At 36.4% G+C, this 26193-nt stretch overlaps 1 protein-coding gene across 2 annotated transcripts in view; it reads left to right on the top strand.

The window, feature by feature from the left end:
- nSMase (neutral sphingomyelinase) overlaps nt 1–25548 on the top strand; it is a 62165-nt gene extending 36617 nt beyond the window's left edge. For both annotated transcript variants that reach the window (XM_089099641.1, XM_089099642.1), the window contains exon 7: nt 25153–25548. In XM_089099641.1, coding sequence (XP_088955767.1) covers nt 25153–25475 — 323 coding nt within the window. In that variant the 3' untranslated portion in view covers nt 25476–25548. The remainder of the gene's footprint in view (nt 1–25152) is intronic.
- The last annotated feature ends 645 nt before the right edge of the window (nt 25549–26193 follow it).

Raw genomic sequence — 26193 nt, 5'->3', positions numbered from 1 at the left:
AGAACAAAGAATTGCGCTGTTAGAAGAAAAGTGACAGCGAAAATAAAAACGAGTCAAAAATGAGAACGAAGAAGAAAAAAAAACCATTACGTTTGAAGAACGACGCCATCGCAATCTTCGACACCAAGAAACTGCGGCTCAAAACCAACTGCAATCTCATAAAGTTGCAGTAAACTACGCAAGTCTTAATTACAAGTCAGTGGGACACTTCAATGTTGTGTATATTCACTGTGGAGTCCTCCACCATTTTCCTGAGGAAAGAGTAGCCAGCAAAGGTGATTCATTTGGAGGTTGCTGCGTGCTTGGTCGAATTGCATTGCACCCTCCACAATTTCCAAATGAATTGATTCGGTCTTTTATAGGACGTCGCTTGATCTCTAAAGATTTCCACAAACAAATCCGAAACTTGAACTCATGTTTTGCTTTAGATTCATTCCACGTCAATGATGGCCAAACCATCAATATTCGCAATGTTTTCAGCTTCAAAGTAGCTGGACAAATTTATCACAAAATCAATTTAGCGGGATATCCATCACAAACCTCTGAAGGTGATTTTGAACCACCTTCATATTGCCAAATGTACTTTTTAGACCCTGATAAAGCAGTTGAAGAGCGCCCTGCATGGGTCTGGGCGTTCCCCCTGGAAAATACCCCCCCCCCTGGAAAATTCCTCCCGCTTAAAATTCCCCCCATGGAAAATTCCCCCACTCGCAAAATTGAGCAGCTAAAGAGAAAGTGAAAAATAGGTACCTCAAAATGTTGATCAGATGGCCTAAGAGGTAACGAATGGACCAGATATCAAAGTAGTTTTAGGACAGGGGATGGTTGGTCTCCAATCACTTTCGACTGATGAAAAAAGGACTAGAACTCTCAGTTTCTGATTGAATGAGTATCCTAAATTTCTATGAGCCGGAGGTGGGGATGAGGAGTGGGGGTTGTCCTCCTATACAGAATGAGTTCTGCTCATTTTGGGGTTTAATTTACTCTTTACTTTTATAATAACAGCATAGACCAGAAATATTCCCTGAAATCAAGAGAGATTAAATATCAGTATCTACCATCCACTCCGCCCGCCTCTTCCTTAGAACTAATTTTGTATTTGCCTGAAGGCTCAGTGAGGGGTGGAAATGTTTGTCTGACTTGTAAAAGCATAATAAATATGCATACAAACACATTTTGATGAGTTTTTTAAAGTTTTTTTTGTGACCCCCCCCCCCCCCTCTGAAAAAAATAACCCTCCAAACAAAAGTCGTGGATATGGCTTATTCGGATTATATATCAATTTCTACCTCCATCCTCCCCTTGTCCCTCCCGTAGAACGTATTCTGTGTCTATCTAAATAAAACTTACAATAAGTCTCCCCTGTGCCGGGATTAAAATGCAATGTATTTAAAATACCAAAGTTCCTTCTTTTAAAGATAATTCCGAATTCCTCTTATTAAGTTAAATCTAGTTTCAAAAATTAAAAGTCCTTAATCAGCAAAGATAAAAAGTGCAGTCACCCCCAGACAAAGAACGGCGCTATCCAAGCTTTAGATTTCGCTAAGAGAGTGAGTAATAAAAAAGATGCTACTTACAATATTTCTAAGGAAGTTTAAACTATAAGAGCCGTGTGAACGTTTGAATCATCAGAAATAATTAAAAAAATTTATTGGACGAAGGGTTCACATCCTTGGTCCACTCGGGCCAATGGTGAGCCAGTTCTTACAGCGCAAGACTAAAGAGCTACGTTGGATAGTGGGCTAAAAGTGCTTTTTGAGGATATTCGTAAAGGAGAATCAGGACCATTCAGACAGAAATCTTAAATTCGTTCATGTTGTATCTCGGTTACCGTTATTTTCATTTGAAATGACCCACTGCTGTTCACCTAAATATGTAAGTTCAATAAATCTATTGCTTTTTTATCTATGTTTATTTCATTTTATGTGTCTGGATCTAGCCTAATAATGGGTAATTAGTTCACAAAATCTCCAAGGTAACGTTCCCAGGGAATCAGATGTCCAGAGAGCTCAAGAAAAAAGGCCACATTTATATGTCTACATATTTTATTTTCTCCCATTAATTGAGGGCGGCGCTAGCCTAGTTGACACAATCTTTAGTGCTATAAGCGGCACTATCGGAGAAATTACAAGGTGTAAGTTCACGACCTTTGGGCATAATATCACCTTTGACGCGGTCAGTATTTAGTACCACATTTAGTATAGCCAGCCCAATTTTTTCATCGCTACAAATGGCACAGTCGGAAATTGGAGGAATACTTGCAGACTAATTACACTATAAACCTTATAATTTGAATCCAATTATTAGAAAGATACAGACATATAAGTAAAGTGATTAGGCCTATAACCGCTAAGCCACGACAGGGAAACCCTTAAAATATCCCTTAGGAGATAATAGCCTCCCCCAAAATAGGTTAAGTGAAAAAATAAAATTTATTTTACGTTGATTAAAACGCCATAAAAAGATGTCGGACGACCTTAACGAGTTATTAATAGTGCAAAAATTGGTCGCGAAAAATATACAAATAGCGAAATCTATCCCGGAGTTCAATGGTCAATCAGATATTGACGAATTTAATATCAAATTGACCCAGTTTGTACAACTAACAAAAACAGACCTAGGAGCGTTAGTCGACATGCTCCTTCTACGAATAAAAGGCCAGGCCTTAACCTTTCTAAAACAGATACAACATACCATAGGCAATAACGCCAACTTGCCAATAAACACGGTTGATAACTTGTTAAAAGCATTTAAAGATAGGTTTATAGAAACCAGTTCCATAAATAAATTGAAACATGGAACAGTGAGCTTTGACTTTTCACAAAATATAAGAGAATACCTTGATAATATACGCATTTCTGTAGAGGCAAAATACGGAAGGGGTTCGGGACAAATGTATGAAAAAGTCATACTAAATACCTTTTTGCAAGGGCTACCCCCAAAACTATATAGAGTGGTAATATCCAAAAATATTCATGCGTTGGATCTGGAGGAGGTAGAGCAATTGATCGAAGTCGACACGATGGTCGCAAATCACAGTAAAGCAAAAATAAATAGCCTAAGGGATTCAAATGCGAACATAAACTTCATGAGCGACCAGTCGTCCCCCAATTTCTTTTCAAAGGATAACTCCCCAGTGCCACAAAGAAATAAAGCGCAAGAACCCGCTAGGCAGAAAACAGTACGTTTTCAGCCTATCAAACAATCCAATCACGAAAATAACCCTACAGTAATAAGTTGCTATAATTGTAAGCGTGTTGGGCATATCGCGAGAGAAAGTTCCATTATGTCCCCAACCGCATATCAAGAATTGCTGTCGGCAATAGGCAAAATTATGGCAAACATTTTTTCGGAAGAACAAATTTTAGTGCCGGTGGTGCATTAGGCTATAGCCAGGGAAGATTGCACCAATCAGTACCTTACAACACGTATCAACCAAATTTGTATAACCCTCCCCCCAATAGACAAATTAATTACCGATTTGAAAACCCAAATACTCTCCAAGACCAATATAATGCGAGAATGCAATATAGAAATCACGAAAATTTTCCAATGGGAAATGAAAATTTCGCAAGCCAACGGCATTGGCAGTCAGCGCCAGCAAGCGGCACTGACACGAGACATACACGTTACCATAATAATACATGGCAAAGGCAGGCAGACGTAAATCAATTAAATGTGCTTAAGGAACCTCATACGTTTGAATACCTATTAAAGGCACCAACACATGAAGTAAATCATTAGGGAAATGTTTCAGGCCCCTCAAAAATATAAATTGGATCCAGAGGGTTCCCTGACTATTTAATAGGTCTAAGACAATATTAGTGCCGTCTTGTAGTGAAGTTAATAACAAGTTACCTATATTTAATGATTTCTGTGTAGAAAATGTTTATTTTAAGGCTTTGAGTGACTCTGGTACAACGACTAGTACCATAAACTCTTGCGTATTTAATATGTTGCCTCTGCATATCAGGTGACAGAGGAACCCTAATAATCCAAATTTAACGAGTGTGACAGGCCATCAAATAGATGCAAAAGGTTCAATTTACCTAAGCGTAAAAATAGACAATTGGATCTTTATGACAAATTTTATAATATGCGATAACTTTCCATATGAGGCTATTATAGGCGCACATTTTCTGAGGTCTACATTAGTTTTGCAAGCTAATAATGAAGTAAATCAATAAATTAGGCTAGACATTAGTTTTACATTAGTTTTGAAAGCTAATACTCAAATGAGGAAATAAAAGAGGCTAGATATTAGTTTTACATTAGTTTTGCAAGCTAATGTTCAAGTAGCCAATAAATTAGGCTAGACATTAGTTTTACAAGCTAATATTGAAGTAAATCAATAAATTAGAATAGACATTAATTTTTCAAGCTAATGTTGAAGTGAATCAATAAATTAGTATAGATATTAATTTTACATTAGTTTTGCAAGCGAATGTTCAAGTAGTCAATAAATTAGGCTAGACATTAGATTTAGAATCTAATATTTAAGTAAATCAATAAATTAGAATTTTACATTATTTTTGCAAGCTAATGTTCAAGTAGTCAATAAATTAGGCTAGACATTATATTTAGAAGCTAATATTGAAGTAAATCAATAAATTAGAATATTACATTAGATTTGCAAGATTATTTTAAAGTATCCAATAAATTATTATAGATGTTAGTTTTTGAGTATAATATTTAAGTAATTCAACAACATAGAATGTACATTAATTTTGCAAGCTCAATTTTAAGTGAATCACTAAATTAGGCTAGACATTAAATTTAAATTCGTTTTGAAAGCTAATGTTCAAGTGAATCAATAAATTAGGCTAGACATTAGTTTTATAGGCCTAGGCCTAGTCAGTGAGTTACACATATTTAAAAGTAGTAGGCTAAATATGTCACTCAGTTATATAGTTCTGTATATAACTTAGATAGGCCTAGTCAGTGAGTTACACATATTTATAATTAGTAGGCTAAATTTGTCACTGAGTTATATATTTCTGTATATAAATTATATAGGCGTAGTCAGTGAGTTACACATATTTTAAGTAGTAGGCTAAATATGTCACTGAGTTATATATTTCTGTATATAACTTATATGCCTAGTCAGTCAGTTACACATATTTATAAGTAGTAGGCTAAATATGTCACTCAGTTATATATTTCTGTATATAAACTATATATGACGAGTCTGTGAGTTACACATATTTATAAGTAGTAGGATAAATGTGTTACTGAGCTATATATTTCTGTATATAACTTATATAGGCCTAGTCAGTGAGTTATGTATATTTATAAGCAGTAGGTTAAATATGTCACTGAGTTATTGCCTTTGCAAAACAAGTGATTCGTTTATCTGTCCTCCCCCAGACCATTCAGCATTTCCCCAGGTGGGGAGAGGGGACCACCCTACATATATGTAGTGTACATCTATAGGAGGAATGGATCAAAGGGAGACCTTGTCCCTGAGGGTTCATAATAGAATCTTGGGTACACTTGCCCGGGGTCATAAATACAGGTGGAGGAGGACGAAGGCCCCTCAAATGTACACTCAAAAGGGCCCACTGGTCTATCCACAAGTTCCATGAGTTGCAAACTTTCTCCCAGTAATGGGTTAAATTGCATGGTGATGCTGAACACCATCGTGAAAGGATCCTCTATTGGAGGACAACTGCGGCAGGGCGTAAGATCCAGATCTATAGACAGCAGCTTCTGTAAAGGGCTGCCTCGATCCTTTTGGGATACCTGCAAGAATTGGGGCCTTGCGGTCAACTCTATTCCCACTTGAGGAGTGGCACCCCTCAAGGAAATTATAGCCTAGTAAACGACACAGCATTCGCACAGGATTCTGACTAATGGACAATTCTTCTGGGATTGGTATGTTTTGATGGGCGTCTTTGGGCTGAAAAACCTCTTCCTAGCTAATTTATCTATTACGGGTTGCCTCCCCGTAGTAGCATAATATTTGTAGGCATGAATATATAATGAGTCGGAGGTAATAGGCTTGAGATTGTCTGTGCTGGATTTCGACTCTTGTTGATAGAAGAGCATCGCCAAGCGCTGAAAACCATGTTGTGACCAAGATGTGCCCAGGATTGCACAAAGCCTCCATTCATGGAGGTCCCAGGGACTTCTTGCTGTCCGGTTCTAAGTCGGCTTAAGCACTTCGGTGTAGACTTGAGAAGATATGTGATCCCCGTCCTGCACTGGTATCCGAGATCAGTGCTTTTCCTGAGGTTAAAAAAATTTCAATGATTTAAAGAACATGAAAATTGGAACTTGGAATGTTACGACCTTAAAAAATGACTATCGTATCGACATTTTGACTGACGAATTCAGACGATTCGAACTGGATCTTTTAGGAGTTTCAGAAACTTATATCTCAGGGGAAGGAAGCATGAAATTAGGTGATATAGAATTTGTTTACTCAGGCAGGAAGGATGGGTTACATAGACAGGGAGTAGGGCTCATGATGCATAAGGAAGCTGCTAAGTCTTGTTTAGGCTGGGAAGGTATTAATACTAGAATACTAATTGCTCATTTTATGACTAGAAAGTTCAAGGTATCAGTTATAGTAGTATACGCCCCTGTAGAACCGACTGATGGAGATACTAGTGACTCCGATGAATCTTATTTACAGTTACAGGAGCAAATAGACAAGGTCCCAGGTAGAAAAATGATGTTATTGCTGGGAGATTTTAACGCCCAGGTTGGTAGAAATAAGGATAGATGGTATCCCAGCTTAGGTAAATTTGGTGTAGGAAAAGAAAACAGTAATGGATACAGACTTTTGCAATTTTGTAGGTATAACAATCTAGTTATAACCAATACGGTGTTTGGTCATAAAATTGCTCATAAGCTAACAGGGTATTCACGTGATGGTAAGACAGCAAACCTTATTGATTATGTTATAGTAAACCGAAGACTGACAGGATCAATACAAGAAATTAGGGTATATAGAAGTGCTGTTATTGATGTAAAAAGTAAAGATCACCATCTAGTAGTGCCAAGGGGTAATTTAAAGCTGAAATATTGAAAGAGTAATTACCTCCCAGTAATTTATGAAGCTGGTAGACTCTAGGATGAGAATTTGTGAGAAGCTTTCTAGGAACAGTTGAATACTTAACTGTAGAGTTCAACATTTGATAACGTGGAAGATGGCTGGAATATTTTTAAAAAAATAATTTGTGAAGTTGCTGAAGGTATCTTAAGTAAGAAAGCTAAAACTGCAGCTAAGAATATTAGTGAAAAAGCTTTATGTTTAATAGAAAGGAGAAAGGAGTTCTACAAGAATTATCTGAGTGATAGATCACATGAAAACAAAAGAAATGTAAAGAAAGTGGAGAAAGCATTGTAAGGAGGTGTGAAGTGGGGGCCATGGATAAAATTGCCGAGGATTTAGAAGATGCAGCTAGACGGCATAATAGTAAAATATTGTACTGGCACTTTAACAAATTGAGAGGGAGTAGTCAATCCGGACTTGTCCCAGCTAAAGATAGGAATGGGGTGGCAATTAGCGATAAGACAAAAGCTAAAGCAAGATGGGCCGAACATTTTGAGAATTTGCTTAACCGAGATAGAGTTGCATGAAAAAATATAGAGGATAATGAAAAAGTTTGTGATACCTTGGATGTGAATGAAGATTTGTTATGTGAGGATTAATTAGAAACAGTACTAAAAGTATTAAAGAACAATAAGGCTCCAGGTACTGATATGGTAGTAAATGATTTTCTTAAATATGGTGTCTCTGAGGTTAGAAATAAGTTATTGGAGATTATGAATATGATTTTTGAAAAAGGGGAAGTACCTAACGATTTTAGGAAAACCTTAATTAAGCCACTTTATAAGAAAGGTGATAAAAGTGAGTGTGGTAATTATCGAGGCATTAGTCTGGTCTCTGTAGGTAGCAAATTGCTTAGTAATATGATACTTTTTAGGCTGAGAGATGCCGTAGACAAAGTTTTAAGAGAAGAGCAGTGCGGTTTTAGAAAAGGTAGAGGATGTGTTGACCAAATTTTCACTCTTAGGTTAATAATTGAGAAGTGCCTAAGTTTTCAAACACCTTTGGTCCTCAGTTTTATAGATTATGAGCAAGCGTTCGATTCTGTTGATAGAGGAGCTTTAGTAAAGGTTTTATCCTTGTATGGTATACCAGACAAATACATTAAAGTGATTAGTGTTATGTACTAGAATAACACTGCTGTGGTTAATGTAGGAAATGATATTAGCAGCTGTTTTTGTATTAAATCAGGAGTTGAGCTGAATTTTGTATTATCCCCCTTTATATTGATTATTTTGATGGACATTGTCTTAAGGAGCACAGGAAAGGCAATGGGTGACCATGGAATCAAAAGGGGAAGAAAAAGTCTCATGAACTTAGATTATGCTGATGATTTAAGCATCCTAGATGAAAACGTGAGCAAAATGAATGAAGTTTTAGAGGTTTTGCGAGTTCAGGGTGCTGGTATTGGTTTGAAAATTAATGTTAGGAAGACTAAGTCACTAAGGCTAGGAATAAGTGAAGATGAAAAGGTGAAGTTTGGTAATGAAAAGATTGATCAGGTGGTCAGCTTCACTTAACTTGGTATTATTATTAGTAAAGATTTTGGTAGAAGTGAAGATATTCAAAAAAGAATATCCAAATCTCAGGGTGTTTTTTCACAGTTAAAAAAAGTCTGTAAGAATAGGAAGATAATTCTGATATCAAAGATTAGAATCTTAGAAACTACAGTGATGCCAGTGGTCAAATATGGCTCTGAAGCATGGACGCCCCGAAAAGCGGATGAAGATTTGCTATATGTTTTCCAGAGAAATTGATTTAGGATTGTCCTGGGTACCCGGCAGACTGACCGTATTTCAAACAATAGGCTATACGAAAAATGTGGTTCAATACCGCTTTCTAGGTCTATAATGAAAGAAAGGTTGAGGTGGTTAGGGCATGTTGTTCGGATGAAGGATGACAGATTGCCGAAGATTGTTCTTTTCGGCCAACCATCTAGGGCTAAACGGAAAGCAGGTCGTCCCCGTCTGGGGTGGGAGGGCGTCATAAAGAATGATTTAAAGGAAATGGGAACTTCGTGGGCGGGTGTAAAAAGGGAGGCTTTGAATAGATTGGGGTGGAGGAGGAGCGTGCGTAGCTGTGTTGGCCTCAGGCGGCTTGGTGCTGCGATGAGCTGTTAGTAGTAGTAGTAGTAGTAATAGAATACTATTAGACGTGGCTAATGAAAAGCTTGTCTACCCAGCTAAGGTAGGGGAAGAAATTTCTACCTTAAGAAATTGTAACAGAGGTTACGAAGACAACGTAACAGTAAACAAAATTTCTGGTGGTATAATGTCGCAATATTTCGAACCTCATGTCTCGCAAAGACATGGCATAATTGGAAATTTGTTCAATTCTGAAAAACATTGCAGAGATGAAGTAAAATTAAATAATAAAGGTATTGAATTTGCAAAAATAAAAATAGGAGATATGCGACAGTACAGGTCAAACGAAATCAAGAAAATAGTGGAACTATGGAAAAACATAATAAAACTCAACGCGACGTCACAAGAGGCCGCAATGGCGCAGCATAGCGCCAGTATGAATCTAATAAATAATGAAAATAAAGAGCAATATTACGGATTCGCGATAAGGAAACAAAAGTCCCTCCCAAAACGATGCAAAAAATTCAAATATCACAGATGATTGAGCCAGTGGTTAGCAAATGCGAAATATGGTTTGCGACCCCATCTGAAATACCCGAAAATCTGCTATGCGAGGAACAGATAATATCTTATGACAAAGGAGAAGGTTTTATTTGGGTAACCAATAATCACAAAAACGATACAATTACGATTAAAAAGGGGACATGTTTAGTTCAAATCCAGGTTTTAACGGAGAATGATTTAAATACATGGGAAAATTTTAAAAGAATTCTAGTTAACGGCATTAAAACTTCGAATACCAAATATCCTTCAACTAAATCACAATTCTTAAACAAATTTAATAAGGATCATATTACGGACTTGGAACTTAAGAAAAAATTATGCGAATTATTATGGAATTTTAAAGATGTGTTTTCTGCATCTGAAGATAACATCGGGCTGATACCGTTTTATGAACTCTTAATTTTAACGACCGTTAATCCTGTAGCGAAACAGCCATATCGTGTGCCATATAAGCACAAATAATGGTTAAAAGAATAATATCCATGAATTAGAAAAAAATGAAATTATACGCCCAAGTATAAGTCCGTATAGTACACCAGTGATCTTAGTACCAAAAAAGAATGGAGATCTTAGACTCGTAGTAGATTATATAGCCCTCAACAAACAAGTAGTTAGCGATAGATTTCCTCTACCAAGAATAGATGAAATTCCTGACTCAATTTCAAGCAAAAACAAAATTTTTACTTCTTTGGACCTTACCCAAGGCTATCACCAAGTGAAAATAGCCGAAAAGGATGTCCATAAAACTGCATGGTCAGCATCTGAATGTGGTTCATATGAATATTTAAGGGTACCATTTGGATTGAAAACAAGTTCAAGCGCGCTATGTAGACCCCTACTGCACCTGTTAAGAGGATTAAAGAATATCATTCATTTTGTCGACTATGTTATATGCGTGGGGGAAAACACAGAACAACACTTAGCGACATTAGCTAAGGTGTTCGAGAAGTTCAGACAAGGCAATTTAAAATGCCGGCCTGAGAAAGTAAATTTATTTCAACATAAAATTAAATTTTTAGGAGTAGTAGTGACACAAGGAGAGATATCCCCAGACCCTGATAAAATAAAATGTGTTGAAAACCTCAAGCCCCCCAGAACTATGAAAGACGTAAGGGGAATTTTAGGTCTTACTGGCTGCTTTAGAAAGTTCGTGCGTAATTACGCCCAAATTGCGAAACCCCTCACGGAATTAACTAAGGGGAACTCCCGCAATGTCACCTGGTCCCAGGAAGTTCAAACTTTCTTAGACCGACTCAAAAAGGCGCTAACTTCATAACCAACTTTATCGCTCCCGAATTTCAAAACCGCACAATTTGAGTTCACGACCGATGCTAGCTCAAAGGGCATTGGCGCAGTTCTTACGCAAATAATCCCCGTAGAAAACCCTAATCCTCTAGAGGCAACGCCTAAACAAAAACAAATAGAAAAAATTATATGCTATTCGAGTAGAACTTTATCAAAAGGCGAAAGTAGTTACTCCGCCACAAAGTTAGAATTATTATCTATAATCCACCACTTGGATAAATTTAGACATTATTTAATTGATGGAAAATTTATACTACGATCAGACCATAAAAGCTTGCAGTACCTGCGCACATTTAAAAACCCCAAGGACATTCTAGCTAGATGGATTATGAAAATCCAAGACCTAGATTATGAATTTGAACATTTAAAAGGTAAACAAAATGCAGCTTGTGACTTTTTGAGTAGATACCCAGAAAATATTCCGTCGGAAACTGAGGAAAATGAAGTTAACGCTATAAATGCTAAGAGAAAACATAGATGTAAGAAAAACAAAATCAAACACACGGTAAAAGAAAATTAGATTAACTATTGTCCCTTGTCTCTGGAAAATATGAAAATAAAGCAAAATAAGGACGAAACGTGTGCAGCACTATTTGATTCTTTTTTGAATGACGATGCGCTTCATGATAAATTCAAAGCTCTTAGAAAAGAGAGGGATAATTTTTAATATGATCTTGATGAAGAAATACTGTGTATAATTGTGACTGCTGAGACAAACAGAAACCAAACCTCAATAATACCTGTGCTATCACATAACTTAATAGTGCCTGCATTTGAATATTTTCATTCAGATACAGGTGGGCATTTATGAGTTATGAAAACGTTCCATAAATTAAAACAGTATTTTTACGTGCCGTATGCAATGACAAAACTTAAAGAATTTGTAAGTACATGCGAAGCATGTAATGCAAGAAAAATCCCCCCAGCTTATCCTAATCCTCCAATGGGAAGGATCCCGGTAGCAAAGTACCCTTTCGATATTATCTCATTTGACTTATACGGAACAAGTGGATGTTTTCCTGTCTGTAGCAGAGGCCATACTTGTATTCTTTCGGTTATAGATCATTTTTCCGGATTTACTTTTGCAAAAGCATTAAAAAATCAAGGTGTTTATGCCACAAGTAAGGCGTTAGCAAAATTATTTTTAAAATTTTGTATTCCTAATAAAATTTTGAGTGACAACGGGAGCAATTTTGTTTCAAAAGTAGCAAAAGACTTAATGAGTTTTCTTAATCTAGAGAAAATGGTGACAGCTCCGTACCACCCACAAGCTAATGTTAAAATATAAAACAGGCATAAAATATTTTCGAACGTTTTAAGTATTTATACGAAAGTGAATAGGAGCGACTGGGATAAATTCTTACCTTATTTAACTAACGTAATCAACACTGCTTATTCCGAAACAACCAAAGACAATCCATTTTCTTTACTTTTTAGTCGTGATTTTAGAATCCCGTATAATGAGATTATTGAATATCGGCAGTAATATAATAGCTCGGATGATTACAAACAAGAATTCATGAATAGGATGAGAAAAACTTATAAAATAGTTTTGCAAGAGTTGGAAAAATGTAAAATAAACCAAGAGCTAAGAAACCAACCCAAAGTCAAGGGAAGTATAGATTTCAAGGTAGGAGATTGCGTCTACCTAAAGAACGAGGCAAAAACGGTAGGCAAAAACCTTTCCAACAAGTATTCTGCACCGTAAAGAATAGTCAAAAGGTACGATAACGATTATAATTTTAAAATGGAAAACCCCGATAGCGGAAGAACTTACAAGGCGCATGTTGGCCGAATAAAAAAGAGCCAAATTTCTGGAAAGATGGGTATCACATCCCTCTTCTACTGATTCGTCAGATTTGGAAAATGAGCCACCTAAATCAAGATTGGCAGAGCTAAAACCTTTGAATGTTAAACAAGATTATTTTGAAGATGAGAGCGATGAGGAAAACTTCAAAAAATTTTTAGCTATGAAAAATCTAGTTATTCCAGAGAAAAAATCCCTAATACCAGTAAAAATAAAAACGCAAAAAAGTCCAAAAAGTTATTCATCGGCGAGCGCAGGAGATTTAGATTATACAATATCTCCAAAAACCCAATTTTTCCCCGATAGAATTTTGACCACTTGTCCCCCCAAATGATTTCCAGACAATATGGTTTTCCCTGCAACACCGATACAAAGGCCCCTGTCCTTACAGGAGGAATTAAACAGAGCTGTAGAAACCCCCGGCATTACTGTAAAGAAAACTCCCCCCAAAGATTCAACTAAAACAAACCTGCGTGAAGCTATGGATTTAATAAATTTTCTAATCAAAACGAGTCAAAGTACATTGCGCGAGAGTAAAACTCGCAAAGATGACCAGCAAGGAAAATATCATCATATAACTGTGTCAAAAGTCAAGCCTAAAGGGTGTAATTCATGGAGGAAATGCTTTGTGCAAAAAATGCCCCATACCCTCGTGAACATGGCCTTCAAACAGTGGAGGAACCCCGCAAAAACTATTGATTCCTCCCAAAGTTCTCAAGAATCTTTCAAATCCCCCGAGTTGAGAACTCAAGGCGGGGACTTAGAGAATAAACCTTCTACTTCCAGAGGAGTAGAAATTTACGAAGGAAGAGCAGGTGATACCTCAAAAAGTCCTCAAAAGAGTCTGAAGACGAATCAGACCATATAGTAGTTAAAGAAATAGGAAAATCAAGACCGACTTCAGCCGCTGCACACGCGAAAGAAATAAGATTAAAAGGGCAAGAATTTTTGAAAAAACAATACAAGAAGTTTGACCTTATTTCATTAGAAAAACCGAAAAACAAAAAACCGCAAGAAACAGAGGAGAAAATAACGACACAGTCAGGTAGAACGGTTAAAAAACCTGACAGATGGAAATATCCCTAATTAATGTAAAGACAAATTTAAAAGATAATAAATTTAACACCATAATAAATTTAACAGTGTGCAAGTAAAGTTACCCAATTAAATATTAATTAAAAAAAAAAAATACGAGGGATGTCAAAACATTGGGGATCAGAGAGAAAGGCCCACATTAGGAAGCTCGTGGTCGTCTGAAAACGACAATGGGCGTTGGACCAGGTTTTGTGGGAAGCCTGGGGAGAAACTCAAAGCCCATGCAGCTTTAAATTTGTTGTGGGCGTGCTTGCCCTCGGATTTTCTATGAAAAATCGACCCATGTCCTAACCAAGATGGATATTATCCAAAACAAGAAATTACTAGTACAGAAGCGTCTAATTATATGAAATATTTTGTCTTACTGCAGACTATAATTATTTTAGGCGTACACAAAAAATAGGATACCAGTGTAATTATGTGCTGCACGTTTACTTATTCATGTGTTTATTACTCGAGAAATATAACATAAAATTAAACAGTATAGCGGTTATTATTAACGCTTTAAAATCATATCTCAACAAGTCATATAGGTATATCACGACAAGAATAAAGCTAGGAAGCCCTAAATTTACTTCCTAACATATCTAATCATAAAAATATTTATTCTGTTTTAAGTCTACAAATCAGTTTTCTTTGGCCATTGCCACAAAATGATTAAATAATAAGAAATAACATAACTAAAAATTAGAGTGTCTTTGAAAAAAAAATATATAATAATAACAAAGCAGTAAACAAACGAATTTTTCAAAAATGGGTAGAAGTAATGATAAATTAATTCTAGAAATAAACAATAAGATTGGGCCTAAGAATATCATCATAATTCTCGTTGTTCACGCAGTGGCCCAAGATATTGTAAAACATGGAGTAATATTCAAGCATGAAAATTCATTGCTACCTAGCCATGACGCATGGAAAATCTTTATGAAATTGGACCCCAAAACCTTCAAGACCTTGTTTCAACAAGTTACAAGAATAGAAAGAAACACGAATGAACTCAAAGAATCGACCAATTTCTGGTGGAACATGCTATTGGCCATATGTTTCATATTCGTAACTTTCCTGACCATAAGAACCCTCTTAACTTTTAATTACGGAAAAGTCCTAAGACTAAGAAGACGAAAACCAAGAAAAGAACACGGAGAAACAGCTGAAATGCAGAGGTTAAACCCGGAACCCCATGAGAACGTCGAAGCCAAGAAAAAGGGAAGACATTAGAAAACGAGTGGGTATAGAGGTCTCCACTCGTCCTTGCTATGTCTTGTTCCCTCATTGTAGTATCGTTTATATAAAACCGTGTGGTTATGACGCTGCAACATGCGTCTCTTAATCAGCACGGACGTGCGTGAACAATGTAGGCATGAAATATGTTGTAAAATTAGACCTAAAAATTAACCATGTAGCATAAACTCTGTTTAAATGATTATCTTAAACCAAATGTAAAATTAGATAAGTATCGAAAGAAGTTAAAATAGAGTGTATGTAGTAGTGTATATTAGAAAGCATAATAAGAGACCACACTTAAAGTTAAAAAATTAATATTTCATAACGTCGTTAGGCTATAACAACTTAGAAGAAACTTCTATGTATTGAATTTCCCAATGGGAATTATGTCGTTTTATTATAACAAAAACGATAAAAATTTAGTTTTCAGTACTAATATTAGTGTATTTACTTAAATATGTCTCGGAGTATAAAATTCATATACCCAATTAATACGTGACTTATTTGTACTATGAGTGTTTATTTCAAAGGACGTGTGACTCTACCTCGTTATTTTTATTACAGGAAGTGGATGGACACATTGAATATTGAGCATTACAATGAGTTACCAAATGCAGATACAACCTAGTAGCATTTATTTTCATCATACCTCAACCAACGAAGAGTACTCACCATGCACTTAAGGAAATTTTCATCCCAGCTTCTTCTACGAGTACAACCGTTACCTTTGATCGCTTTTTCCTCGACCATGAACCATACTACGCATCACTTAACTTTATATTTGAATATCAGTATCCTGCGCATTATCGAACTATATAATCACATAAATTCTGAGAACCCCATCGACCAGTACAAGATATAAGTACAGAAATATCGCCCTTGATAATCATTATGGACCCCAGAATCATTTGACTGTATAGTGATGATATTTGAAATTAAATGATATTTAACGATATTTGAAATTAAATGATATTTGAAGATATTTGAAGTTGAAGTTAAAGACAATTTGAAGTTTAATTCTGAGAACCCCATCGATCAGTACAAAATATAAATACAGAAATATCACCCTTGATAATCATTATGGACCCCAGAATCATTTGACTGTATAGTGATGATATTTGAAATTAAATGATATTTAACGATATTTGGAGCTAAGAGATATATGAAGATATTTGAAGTTGAAGTTAAAGGCAATATGTTAAAGGGTTCACCATTATTTGATGTCAACCAGTTTCAAATCAAAACTTCAATTTACCTGTGATTAAACAAGCAATCATCGAAAGGTTAATCGACGCAAGCCAAGGGCTAACAATTTTATAAAATGGACAAATGAACAATTTTACGCAAGAATAAACTCTCTATGTGCCTCAAAATATCCTAAAAATGATATGCTGAGAAGAAAATAGACGCACTCCCAGTGTTCGACCCCTTAATGATAAGGCACCCTATGAACTATAAAAAAAAAGCAGGTGAGAATGAACCCTGATAGCATATGCCAACACCTGTAGTAGGAAGCATCATTTCCCAGTTGACAATTAGAGAAAACTTGTCGTGTGAACACAATTAGGCTCGAACTGTTCCATGAAGAAACCATAACGTAAGTGCTTTAAAAATTTGCCAAGAGAAAAAGAGTGAAGGACAATAATTTACAACAGAAGAATTGAGCACACTAAAGACTCGAAGGTAATGAAATAGATGTGAATTTACATATGTTACTTCTTAATAGCTTTGATAACTCAAAAATCCCAATATCCTATCATTAACGTTGCGTAGCAAACATCTCCAGTGAAAGTGTTTTAAAATTACCAGTGAATATGGTAGACACAATATTGTGTTTTAAATTATTTTTATATGTAGTGCTAGATGTTCAGATATCTATGTGTAACTTTTTCGAGATATTCATTTAATGTAGCGTAGACAGAAAATAGTATGCTATATAAACAGCAAAATAAAAAAAAGCCTAGTAAAAAGTGAATTCAAAAAAACTTATGTAAAGGTAAAATAGCCCCAACCTTGTCGGAAATGTAAAAGTAATCAGTGTTAGATGTAGAAAAAAATCTTTAGTAGCTAGCCTAGAACCATGAATAATCTTAATCCGGTAGACGAATTTTAGATAGGGACATAGAACAAAATAAAAAAAGTAATCGAGAAAATTTGTAGGACCCCCGATTAAGCCATAACATAAATATAAAATAATTATGTAGAAGAAATAGTTAATAAATGGAGAACATTTTAAAAGCCCAAAGGCAAGCAAATGCTAATGACGGGACGCCATTAATTGATGGGAAGGGTAATATGTGCCGTGAGTAAAATGCAATGTATTTAAAATACCAAAGTTCCTTCTTTTAATGATAATTCCGACTTCCTCTAATTAATTTAAATATATTTTAAAAAATTAAAAGTCATCAATCAGAAAAGAGAAAAAGTGCAGTCACCCCCACACAAAGAACGGCGCTATCCAAGCTTTAGATTTCGCTAAGAGAGTGAGTAATAAAAAAGATGCTACCTACAATATTTCTAAGGAAGTTTAAACTATAAGAGCCGTGTGAACGTTTGAATCATCAGAAATAAATAAAACAATTTATTGAACTAAGGGTTCACATCCTTGGTCCACTCGGGCCAATGGTGAGCCAGTTCTTACAGCGCAAGACAAAAGAGCTACGTTTGATAGCGGGGTAGAAGTGCTTTTTGAGGATATTCGTAAAGGAGAATCAGGACCATTCAGATAGAAGTCTTAAATTCTTTCATGTTGTATCTCGGTCACCGTTATTGTCATTTGGAGTGACCCACTGCTGTTCACCTAAATATGTAAGTTTCAATAAATCTATTGCTTTTTTTATCTGTGTTTATTTAATTTTATATGTCTGGATCTAGCCTAATAACAGGTAATTAGTTCACAAAATCTCCAAGGTAACGTTCCCAGGGAATCAGATCTCCAGAAAGCTCAAGAAAAAAGAAGCCACATTTATATGTCTATATATTCTATCTTCTCCCATTAATTGAGGGCGGCGCTAGCCTAGTTGACACAATCTTTAGCGCTATAAGCGGCACTATCGTAAAATTACAAGGTGTAAGTTCACGACCTTTGGGCATAATATCGCCTTTGACGCGGTCAGCATTTAATGCCACATTTAGTATAGCCAGCCAATTTTCTCATCGCTACACCCCCAGGGATCATTTTGTCAAACCAAAGGTCTTAGAAGATCAGGAGAGGGCTTCTTCGAACCAAAATTAAAAGTTTATGTACCTTTTTTAAGTGAACAAACAGAATGGAGAGCGACTAGCCCCCTTTCCCAGCCTCTTTCCCCCAGAGACATCTGAATGAAAATTCTGAGATAGTCATTTGGTATATCATAATTGACATGTCCAATAGATATGCCTCTGGGGATGACAAGACCCCTCACATTCTTTAGGGAAAGTGCCGCAAGTTATGCAATTTGTCCATTGATTACAGACAGCATTTGTTATTGGGAAACATACTGACATTTTGAATATTCTAGTCTTCTTTTTTTAAGTCTAAAGTGATTGGAGACAAACCAGCCTCTATCCTAAACTGTTTTTGACATTTGGTCGTTTTGTTACCCCTTTGGACATCTGTTCGACATTTTTAGTGGCTGTTTTGTACTTTTTCTTTGGCTACTCAATTTTGCGTGTGGGGGAATGAGCGGGGAGGGATTTCGGGGGGGGGGGTTAAGACAGGAATTCATCTTGCATATCCTTTAAATCATGGGATCTTTCAACCTAATGGATCTCTTGGAAGAAATATTGCGAGACACAAATAACTATGGCAACGGTCACATTAAAATGCAAGAACTGGAGGATGATGTAAACCAGCCCGCTGATTCACTTGGTCAACAGTCTCGGTTAGAAGACAAGTGATAATGAGAATCAATATATTAAAGCCTGCCGCATAGCCGTGCCTTGCCGGCATATAGTGCACGCTCCCGGTATTTTTTAAACTATCAACATTTTTGGCATGTTGTTCTTCATTTGATGGAAAACTATAGTCAGCATTCAGAGTAAGAACAGCACATATGTCGTTTCATATAGGAGGAATGAACCGTCTATAATCCATACTATCTGGCACAGTAGAAATGAGCTGCACGTTTGGAGGTTATTGTCCCTGTGAAGCAGCACATTGATTTAAATCATCCTCTACTTCTCGCATTTTCACATAATCTTTGGCATAGTTGTTTGTATCTCGCAATGTTTCTTCCAACAGATCCATTAGGTCATGAGAGATTCCGTAATTTAGACGATGTGTAAGGCGTTCCTAAACAGCATCGTTGGGGTCAACATGTAAATTCGGCCATATGAAGGTGGTTTGTGATGGATCTGCCACCAAATTGAATTTGTGGTCAATTTGCCCAGCTACTTAGAAGGTAAAAACATTATGGCTTCTGATAGTTCGAACATCGCTTACGTTGAAAGAAGCAAAAGCTAAACATGAATTTTAGTTTCAGATTCCTTTGTGGAACTCTTTACACAGCGAGTGACATTTTAAAAAAGGCAAACCAATTCATTTGGAAATTATGGAGGTGGCAATGCAATTCAACCTGCGAACAGCAATATCCAAATGAACCATCTTTGTTTGTTACTCTTTCATTGGGAAAATGGAGGACTCCGCTGTTTTTTTATAGGCAGCGCGCGAGCGCTGCCTAAGTAAAGAACGATGTGGGCACAATGTGTTGATTTTTGTTTTTTTCTCCATACCCGGGCACTTCGTATCGAAGGAGTTATCGTAGAAACTTCGAAAAGGGCTCATTCGATTGGGAATGGGAGTGGCTAGTGCTCTTTTTAATCGTCGAAAGTGATTATAGGGCAGCTAGCCCCCCCCGCGCCCATCATTCCCCCAAACACATCCAATCAAAATTTTGTAATAGCCATTTTGTTCAGCGTTGTTGATTTCCAGATAGAAAATGTGTTTTTGAGGAGGACACTCCCCCACAACCCTCGGGGCAAGGGTTTTAAGTTATGCCCTGGGGGCACATACGATTTTTATAGAAGGTGTTGTCGTAAAAAATTCAAAAAAGGTTCATTCGTTTTTAAATTAAAAGGGCTAGTTCTCTTGTTATTAGTGTAAAGTGTTTTGTGGGCACATAGCCCCCCCCCCCCCTCCCCGCCCATGATTCCCCAAAATAAATCCAATTAAAATTTTCAGATAGCCATTTTGTTCAGTGTAGTTGATTTCCAGATAGAAAATACGTTTTTGAGGAGGACACTTCCCCACAACCCTCTGGGCAAGGGTTTTAAGTTATGCCCTGGGGGCAAATAAGGTTTTTATAGAAGGCGTCGTCTTAGAAACTCCAAAAAAGGCTCATCCGATTGGAAATTCAAAGGTCCAATGCCATTTTTCATAGTCAAAAGTGATTGGATGGCACCTAGCCCCCCCCCCCACGCCCATTATTTCCCCAAATACATCCAATCAAATTTTGAGATAGCCATTTTGTTCAGCGTAGTTGATTTCCAGATAGAAGTATTTTTTTGAGGACACTCCCACACAACCTGCAGGGCAAGGGTTTTAAGTTATATCCTGGGGGCATATAAGGTTTTTATAGAAGGCGTCATCGTAGAAACTTCAAAACAGGTTCATTTGATTGGAAAGTTAAAGGGCTAGTACCCTTTTTAATAGTCGAAAGTGATTGGAGGGTAACTAGCCCCCCCCCCCCTCCCCGCGCCCATCATTCCCCAAAACACATCCAATCAAAATTTTGAGATAGCCAATTTGTTCAGCGTAGTTTATTTCCAGATGGAAAATATGTTTTTGAGGAGGACAATCCCCCACAACCCTCAGGGCAAAGGTTTGAAGTTATGCCCTTGGGGCATATAAGAACGGTCTTGGCACAATGTATTATTTATTATTGTTTTCCTTTAGAGCACTTCGTATCGACGAAGTTGTCGTAGAAACTTCGGAAAGCGCTCATTCAATTAGAAATTGGAGTGGCTTGTGCTCTTTTTAATAGTCGAAAGTGATTGGAAGGCGACTAACACCCCTTCCACGACCACTATTTCCCGAAACACATCCAATCAAAACTTTGAGATGGACATTTTGTTCAGTGTAGTTGATTTCCAGATAGAAATTATGTTCTTTAGGACTATCCCCCACAGCCCTTGGGGCAAGGGTTGTAAGTTATGCTCTGGGGACATATAAGGTTTTTTATAGAAGGCGTTGTCGTATAAACTTTAAAAAAGGCTCATTCGTTTGGAAATTCAAAGGGCTAGTGCCCTTTTTAATAGTCGAAAGTGATTAGAGGGCAACTAATCCGCCTCTCACGCCCACCTTTATCCCAAACACATCTAATCAAAACTTTGAGATAGCCATTTTATTCAACGTAGTTTTAAGTTCTGGAAATTTGGTTTTTGAGGATGAACCCCCCCCCCCCCCACAGAACTCGGGGCAAGGGTTGCAAATTACGCCCAGGGGTCATATTAGATTTTTATATAACGCATTGTCGTAGAAACTTCGAAAAGGGCTCATTCGATTGGAAATTGAAATGGCTAGTTCCCTTTTTAATAGTCGAAAGTGATTCAAAAGCAAATAACATCCATTCCACGCCCACCATTTCCCCAAGCACATCCAATAAATATTTTAAGATAGCCATTTTGTTCCACGCAGTTCAAAGTTCAGGAAATTATACCTTTGAGCAGGGCACTCCCCCACAGTCTTCAGGGCAAGGGTTATAAGTTATGCCCTGGGGCTATATAAGGTTTTTATTGAAATCGTTGTCGTAGAAACTTGAAAAGGGGTCATTTGATTGGAAATTCTAAGGGCTAGTGCCCTTTTTAATTGTTGAAAGTGATTTGAAGGCAACTAACCCTCCTCTCACGCCCATCTTTTCTCCAAACACATCCAATAAATATTTTAGATAGCCATTTTATTCAACATAGTTGAAAGTTTTGGAAAATAGGTCTTTAAACATGACAACTCCCCCCCCCCCCCCACAGCCCTCAGGGCAAGGGTTGTAAGTTATGCCCTGGGGGCGTGTATGGTTTTATTGAAAGCGTAGAAACTTCAAAAGGGCTCATTCAATTGAAAATTGAAAAGGCTAGTGCCTTTTTTAATAGTTGAAAGTGATTGGAGAGCGACTAACCCCCTCTCACGCCCACCATTTTCCCAAATACATCCAATAAAAATTTTAAGATATCTATTTTGTTGAACGTAGTTAAAAGTTCTTGAAATTAGGTCTTTTAGGATGATAACCCCTTCAGAGCTCTCAGTGCACGGGTTGTAAGTTATGCCCTGGGGGCTTATAAAGTTTATATAGAAAGTTGTTATAGAAATTTCAAAAAGGGCTCATTTGATTGGAAATAGAAATTGCCCTTTTTTATAGTCGAAAGTGAGTGGAGAGTAAATAACCCCTCCTCTCACGCCCACCATTTCCTCAAGAACATTCAATCCAAGTTTAGACATAGCCATTGTGTTCCACGTAGTTGAAATTTCTGGAAATTATGTATTTAACGATGACAAACCCCCCACAGAGCTCCCTGGGCAAAGGTTGTAAGTTCCACCCGGGGAGCTTGTAAAGTTTTTAGACATAGAGTTGTCGCAAAACTTCAAAAGAGGCTCATTCAATTCAAAATTGAGAGGGCTAGTGCCCTTTGCAATAGTTGAAAGGGATTGGAGGGTAACTAACCCCCCTCTCGCACCCACAATTCTTCCAAACACATCCAATCAAAATTTTCAGATAGCCATTCTGTTCAACGTAGTAGAAAGTTTTGGAAATTAGGTCTTTGAGAATGACACCCCCCCCCCCCGTGCACACAGGGCAAGGGTTGTAAGTTATTCCCGGGGGGCATATAAGATTTTTATTGAAAGTTTTGTCGTAGAAACTTCAAAAGGGCTCTTTTGGTTGGAAATTGAAAGGGCTAGGCCATTTTTAATAGTTGAAACTGATTGGAGAGCGACTACCGTTCCTCTCACGCCCACCATTTCCCCAAACACATCCAATCAAAATTTTTATATAGCCATGTAGTTTAACGTAGTTGAAAGTTCTGGAAATTAGGTCTTAGAGGATGACGACCACCCTAACAGACCTTAGGGTAAGGGTTATAATTTATGCCCTAAAGTGTTTATAGAAAGCGTTGTCGTTTCAAGCTTGACATTTTTATGGTAAAGATCGAAGTGGGTATAATGTATTATTTCTGTTGTTGTTGTTGTTTAGACTAGGGCACTTCGTATCGAAGGAGTTGTTGTGGGAACTTCGAAAAGGGCTCATTCGATTGAAAATAAAAAGGGCTGATGCCCTTTTAATAGTCAAAAGTGATTTGAGCGCAACTAATACCCCTTTCACTCCCCCCTCCCACGCCCACCCTCCCACGCCAACCCTCACATTTCTGCTCTTAAAATTTAACCAAATCAAAATAGCATAAGTGTATCCAAGCTATCAAAGAAAGTAAACAGATATTTTTGCGAATAGTATCAAGTTTTCCATTTCAGGTCAACTAGAGGAGGTATGAAACTAAATTGCACAGTACTATTTGTGTCCAGATTTTTAAAAGGGTATATGTTGTTAAAAATTGCTGAAAATTTTTCTCCAGTATACAAATAGCAGGCCAAAGTATAAAGTCTTAAAAAAAGAAAAGATTTAAAGTATTATTTTCTTTTTCCATGAAAAGACTATGTCAATATAAAACGAACAGAAATTAATTAAAAAAACTTTCAACAAAATAAATTTTTCAAAGAAAAGTTTCATTAAAAAAAAAATTAGCAAAAATAAAATAATCTACCAAGCGTGAAACTACCACAAATCAGCATCGATAAATAAATGAAACCCACAACGAACAGAAATTACAATAATTAACCGAGTCAAACTCAAAACGAGCAGAAATTAACAGAAGTTGGGCGCAAAACCCCTATGCCTTCCCAAGGCCAGAACAAAATTTGCACTTTACTGAAAAAATACAAATGAATGTGCATAGTGAGTTTAATATACATATACTGATATTTAGTAATGAAAATGTTAATATTATTTGATTTATTAAAGTTAATAAAAAAAGAGATAAAAAATAAGGTTTTAGCTGGTCTTGGACACTCTTAGTCATCAAAATTGAAGGTTCGTTCAGTTCGCTTATATTTCTCTCATTTCTAAAATAATAAAACTGTAACAATTGCACAAACATTTAAGTGCATTGTAATAAAGGAAAGGCACATCGAAATTCTAAGATTTTTTTCATATTATTGCTGCTGACAAGTCTATATACTATTAAGATACAGCTGTGATTATAAATTGGTAGTGTTAATGGGATATTATGTTGCCATTATTGTTAATGAAATAATAATTATTATTAAAGTTACAACTAAAACAATATTAATTGTAGCTATTATTGTCTATAGTAATTGTTGATCATTGATCCTAAATTTAATTGTTAATTACTCGTAACAAATTATTAATTACAACTAATTTTGTATTTAGTCTTAGTTGTGTTTATGCTTGGAAATAAAATGTGGGATGGCAAGTCTTCGAACGTGGGCTCCTGTCAGCAATGAAAACACTTCAGTCAAAGGAAACTTTTTATAGTTTCTTTGGCATTAACCGTGAACTAAGTCGTTAGTCTTAGGGATTTCGCCATGAAAGAGGCTATTGGATGGTGGCAAGATCCCTACAACCGAGAAAAGCCTGAAATATTTTGGCCTGAGAATGCAATTTTTTCCGTCTCCCCCTCCCCGAAATATAACCTTCTAATCTACGTCCTAATATCAGACCTGTCTAACCATACTGAACGTGTACAGGATACACTTCTAGGGTTTCAAAACCCACCGGTTCTACCTGAATTATTAATGAAAATAAAATTGTTTACATAAAAATTAGTTGATGTTAACGACTAACAAACAGAAGTTGCCAGATAATGTGAATTTATTAGAAACAAATTAACTTGGCCATTAAATTGAAGGATATTTTCTGTATAACTTTTTATGTAAGGAGGGCTTACGACGATCCCAAGACAGTCCTTTTAATATATACAAAATAATTTGCTTTTAGACCCACTAATTACAGACGAATTTTTTTCTTTTTTAGAGGAATGCCGTGTGGTAAATCTTGCTGAACGTTCTCGAGTGCTTCATGACGGCTTAAAAGTCTGCCAAAAAGCCTTAGAGAAGCTGGAATACCAAGGATCGGCCTATTTCATCTGTTTTTCAGCCTCCACGGTTTTATCAATTTTTTTGTTGATTTTTGTGATCATGCCTGTATGGATCAGCTCAATTTGTCATTCCTTATTGTGGTTAGTTTCATTATTTTTCTTGTATATGGCAACAGTGTGGAATATGATGGAGCGAAATGGTATTTTATCGGGATTTGATGGTCTTGAAGTAAATATAAGATCACTAGAAGAGCCATAATGATTTGCTGTTTCGTCTTTTTTGTTCATTATTTTTGGGTTTTATGTCTGTTAAATTAATATATTTATTGGATTTTATTGTTTTGATTGTTTTTCAACATAAGAGTAAATTTATGTTGGTTAGAAAAGTATATTTTCACTTATTTAAAAGTTTCTAAAGGCTAATTAATAGAGTGCGTACTGCAGTCCTTGCATGCACGCCTCGTATGCAGAAAAAGCGACAACTTCTCAGAATATTAACTCCTCCTACTTCCTGCAGGTGTGACAAAAGAGAATTGATACTGTTAAAATAAAAATAATTGAATTGAAGAATCCGTTTATCATGTACGGTTTTAACTCCCATATAAAATCAAATGCAGGGAGAAAAAGAAAACTTAAATACCGTAAATGCTTACAATTTTTCTCAAACTCAAAACAAAATCAGAGTGATATTTTGTATTTTTGGTTCAAGTCGACTAGATTTCATAAGAAATGAAAAGTTTACGCAATGTATTAATTAACAAAATAAACAGAGCGTTCACACGCAGGTCCAGCAAGACCTCCATGTCTAGATCTATATTAGTCCAGTCATATTAGGAAATTAGTTGTAAATAATTATCTAAAATGGGAAACTTTGCATATGTATAGTACTAGCACCCAGTAAAAACATAATAAGAACCAACATTCGTGCATGCTGTGCTACGGCCGCCATCTTGGAAAATGGTGGCTGATTTTTATCT

The sequence above is a fragment of the Artemia sp. Qi Xiang Cuo genome, chromosome 13, assembly GCF_049724085.1.
Source record: "Artemia sp. Qi Xiang Cuo chromosome 13, ASM4972408v1, whole genome shotgun sequence".
Lineage (NCBI taxonomy): Eukaryota > Metazoa > Arthropoda > Branchiopoda > Anostraca > Artemiidae > Artemia > Artemia sp. Qi Xiang Cuo.
Note: the sequence above shows the minus strand (reverse complement) of the source record. Positions and strands in the feature narration are given on the sequence as shown.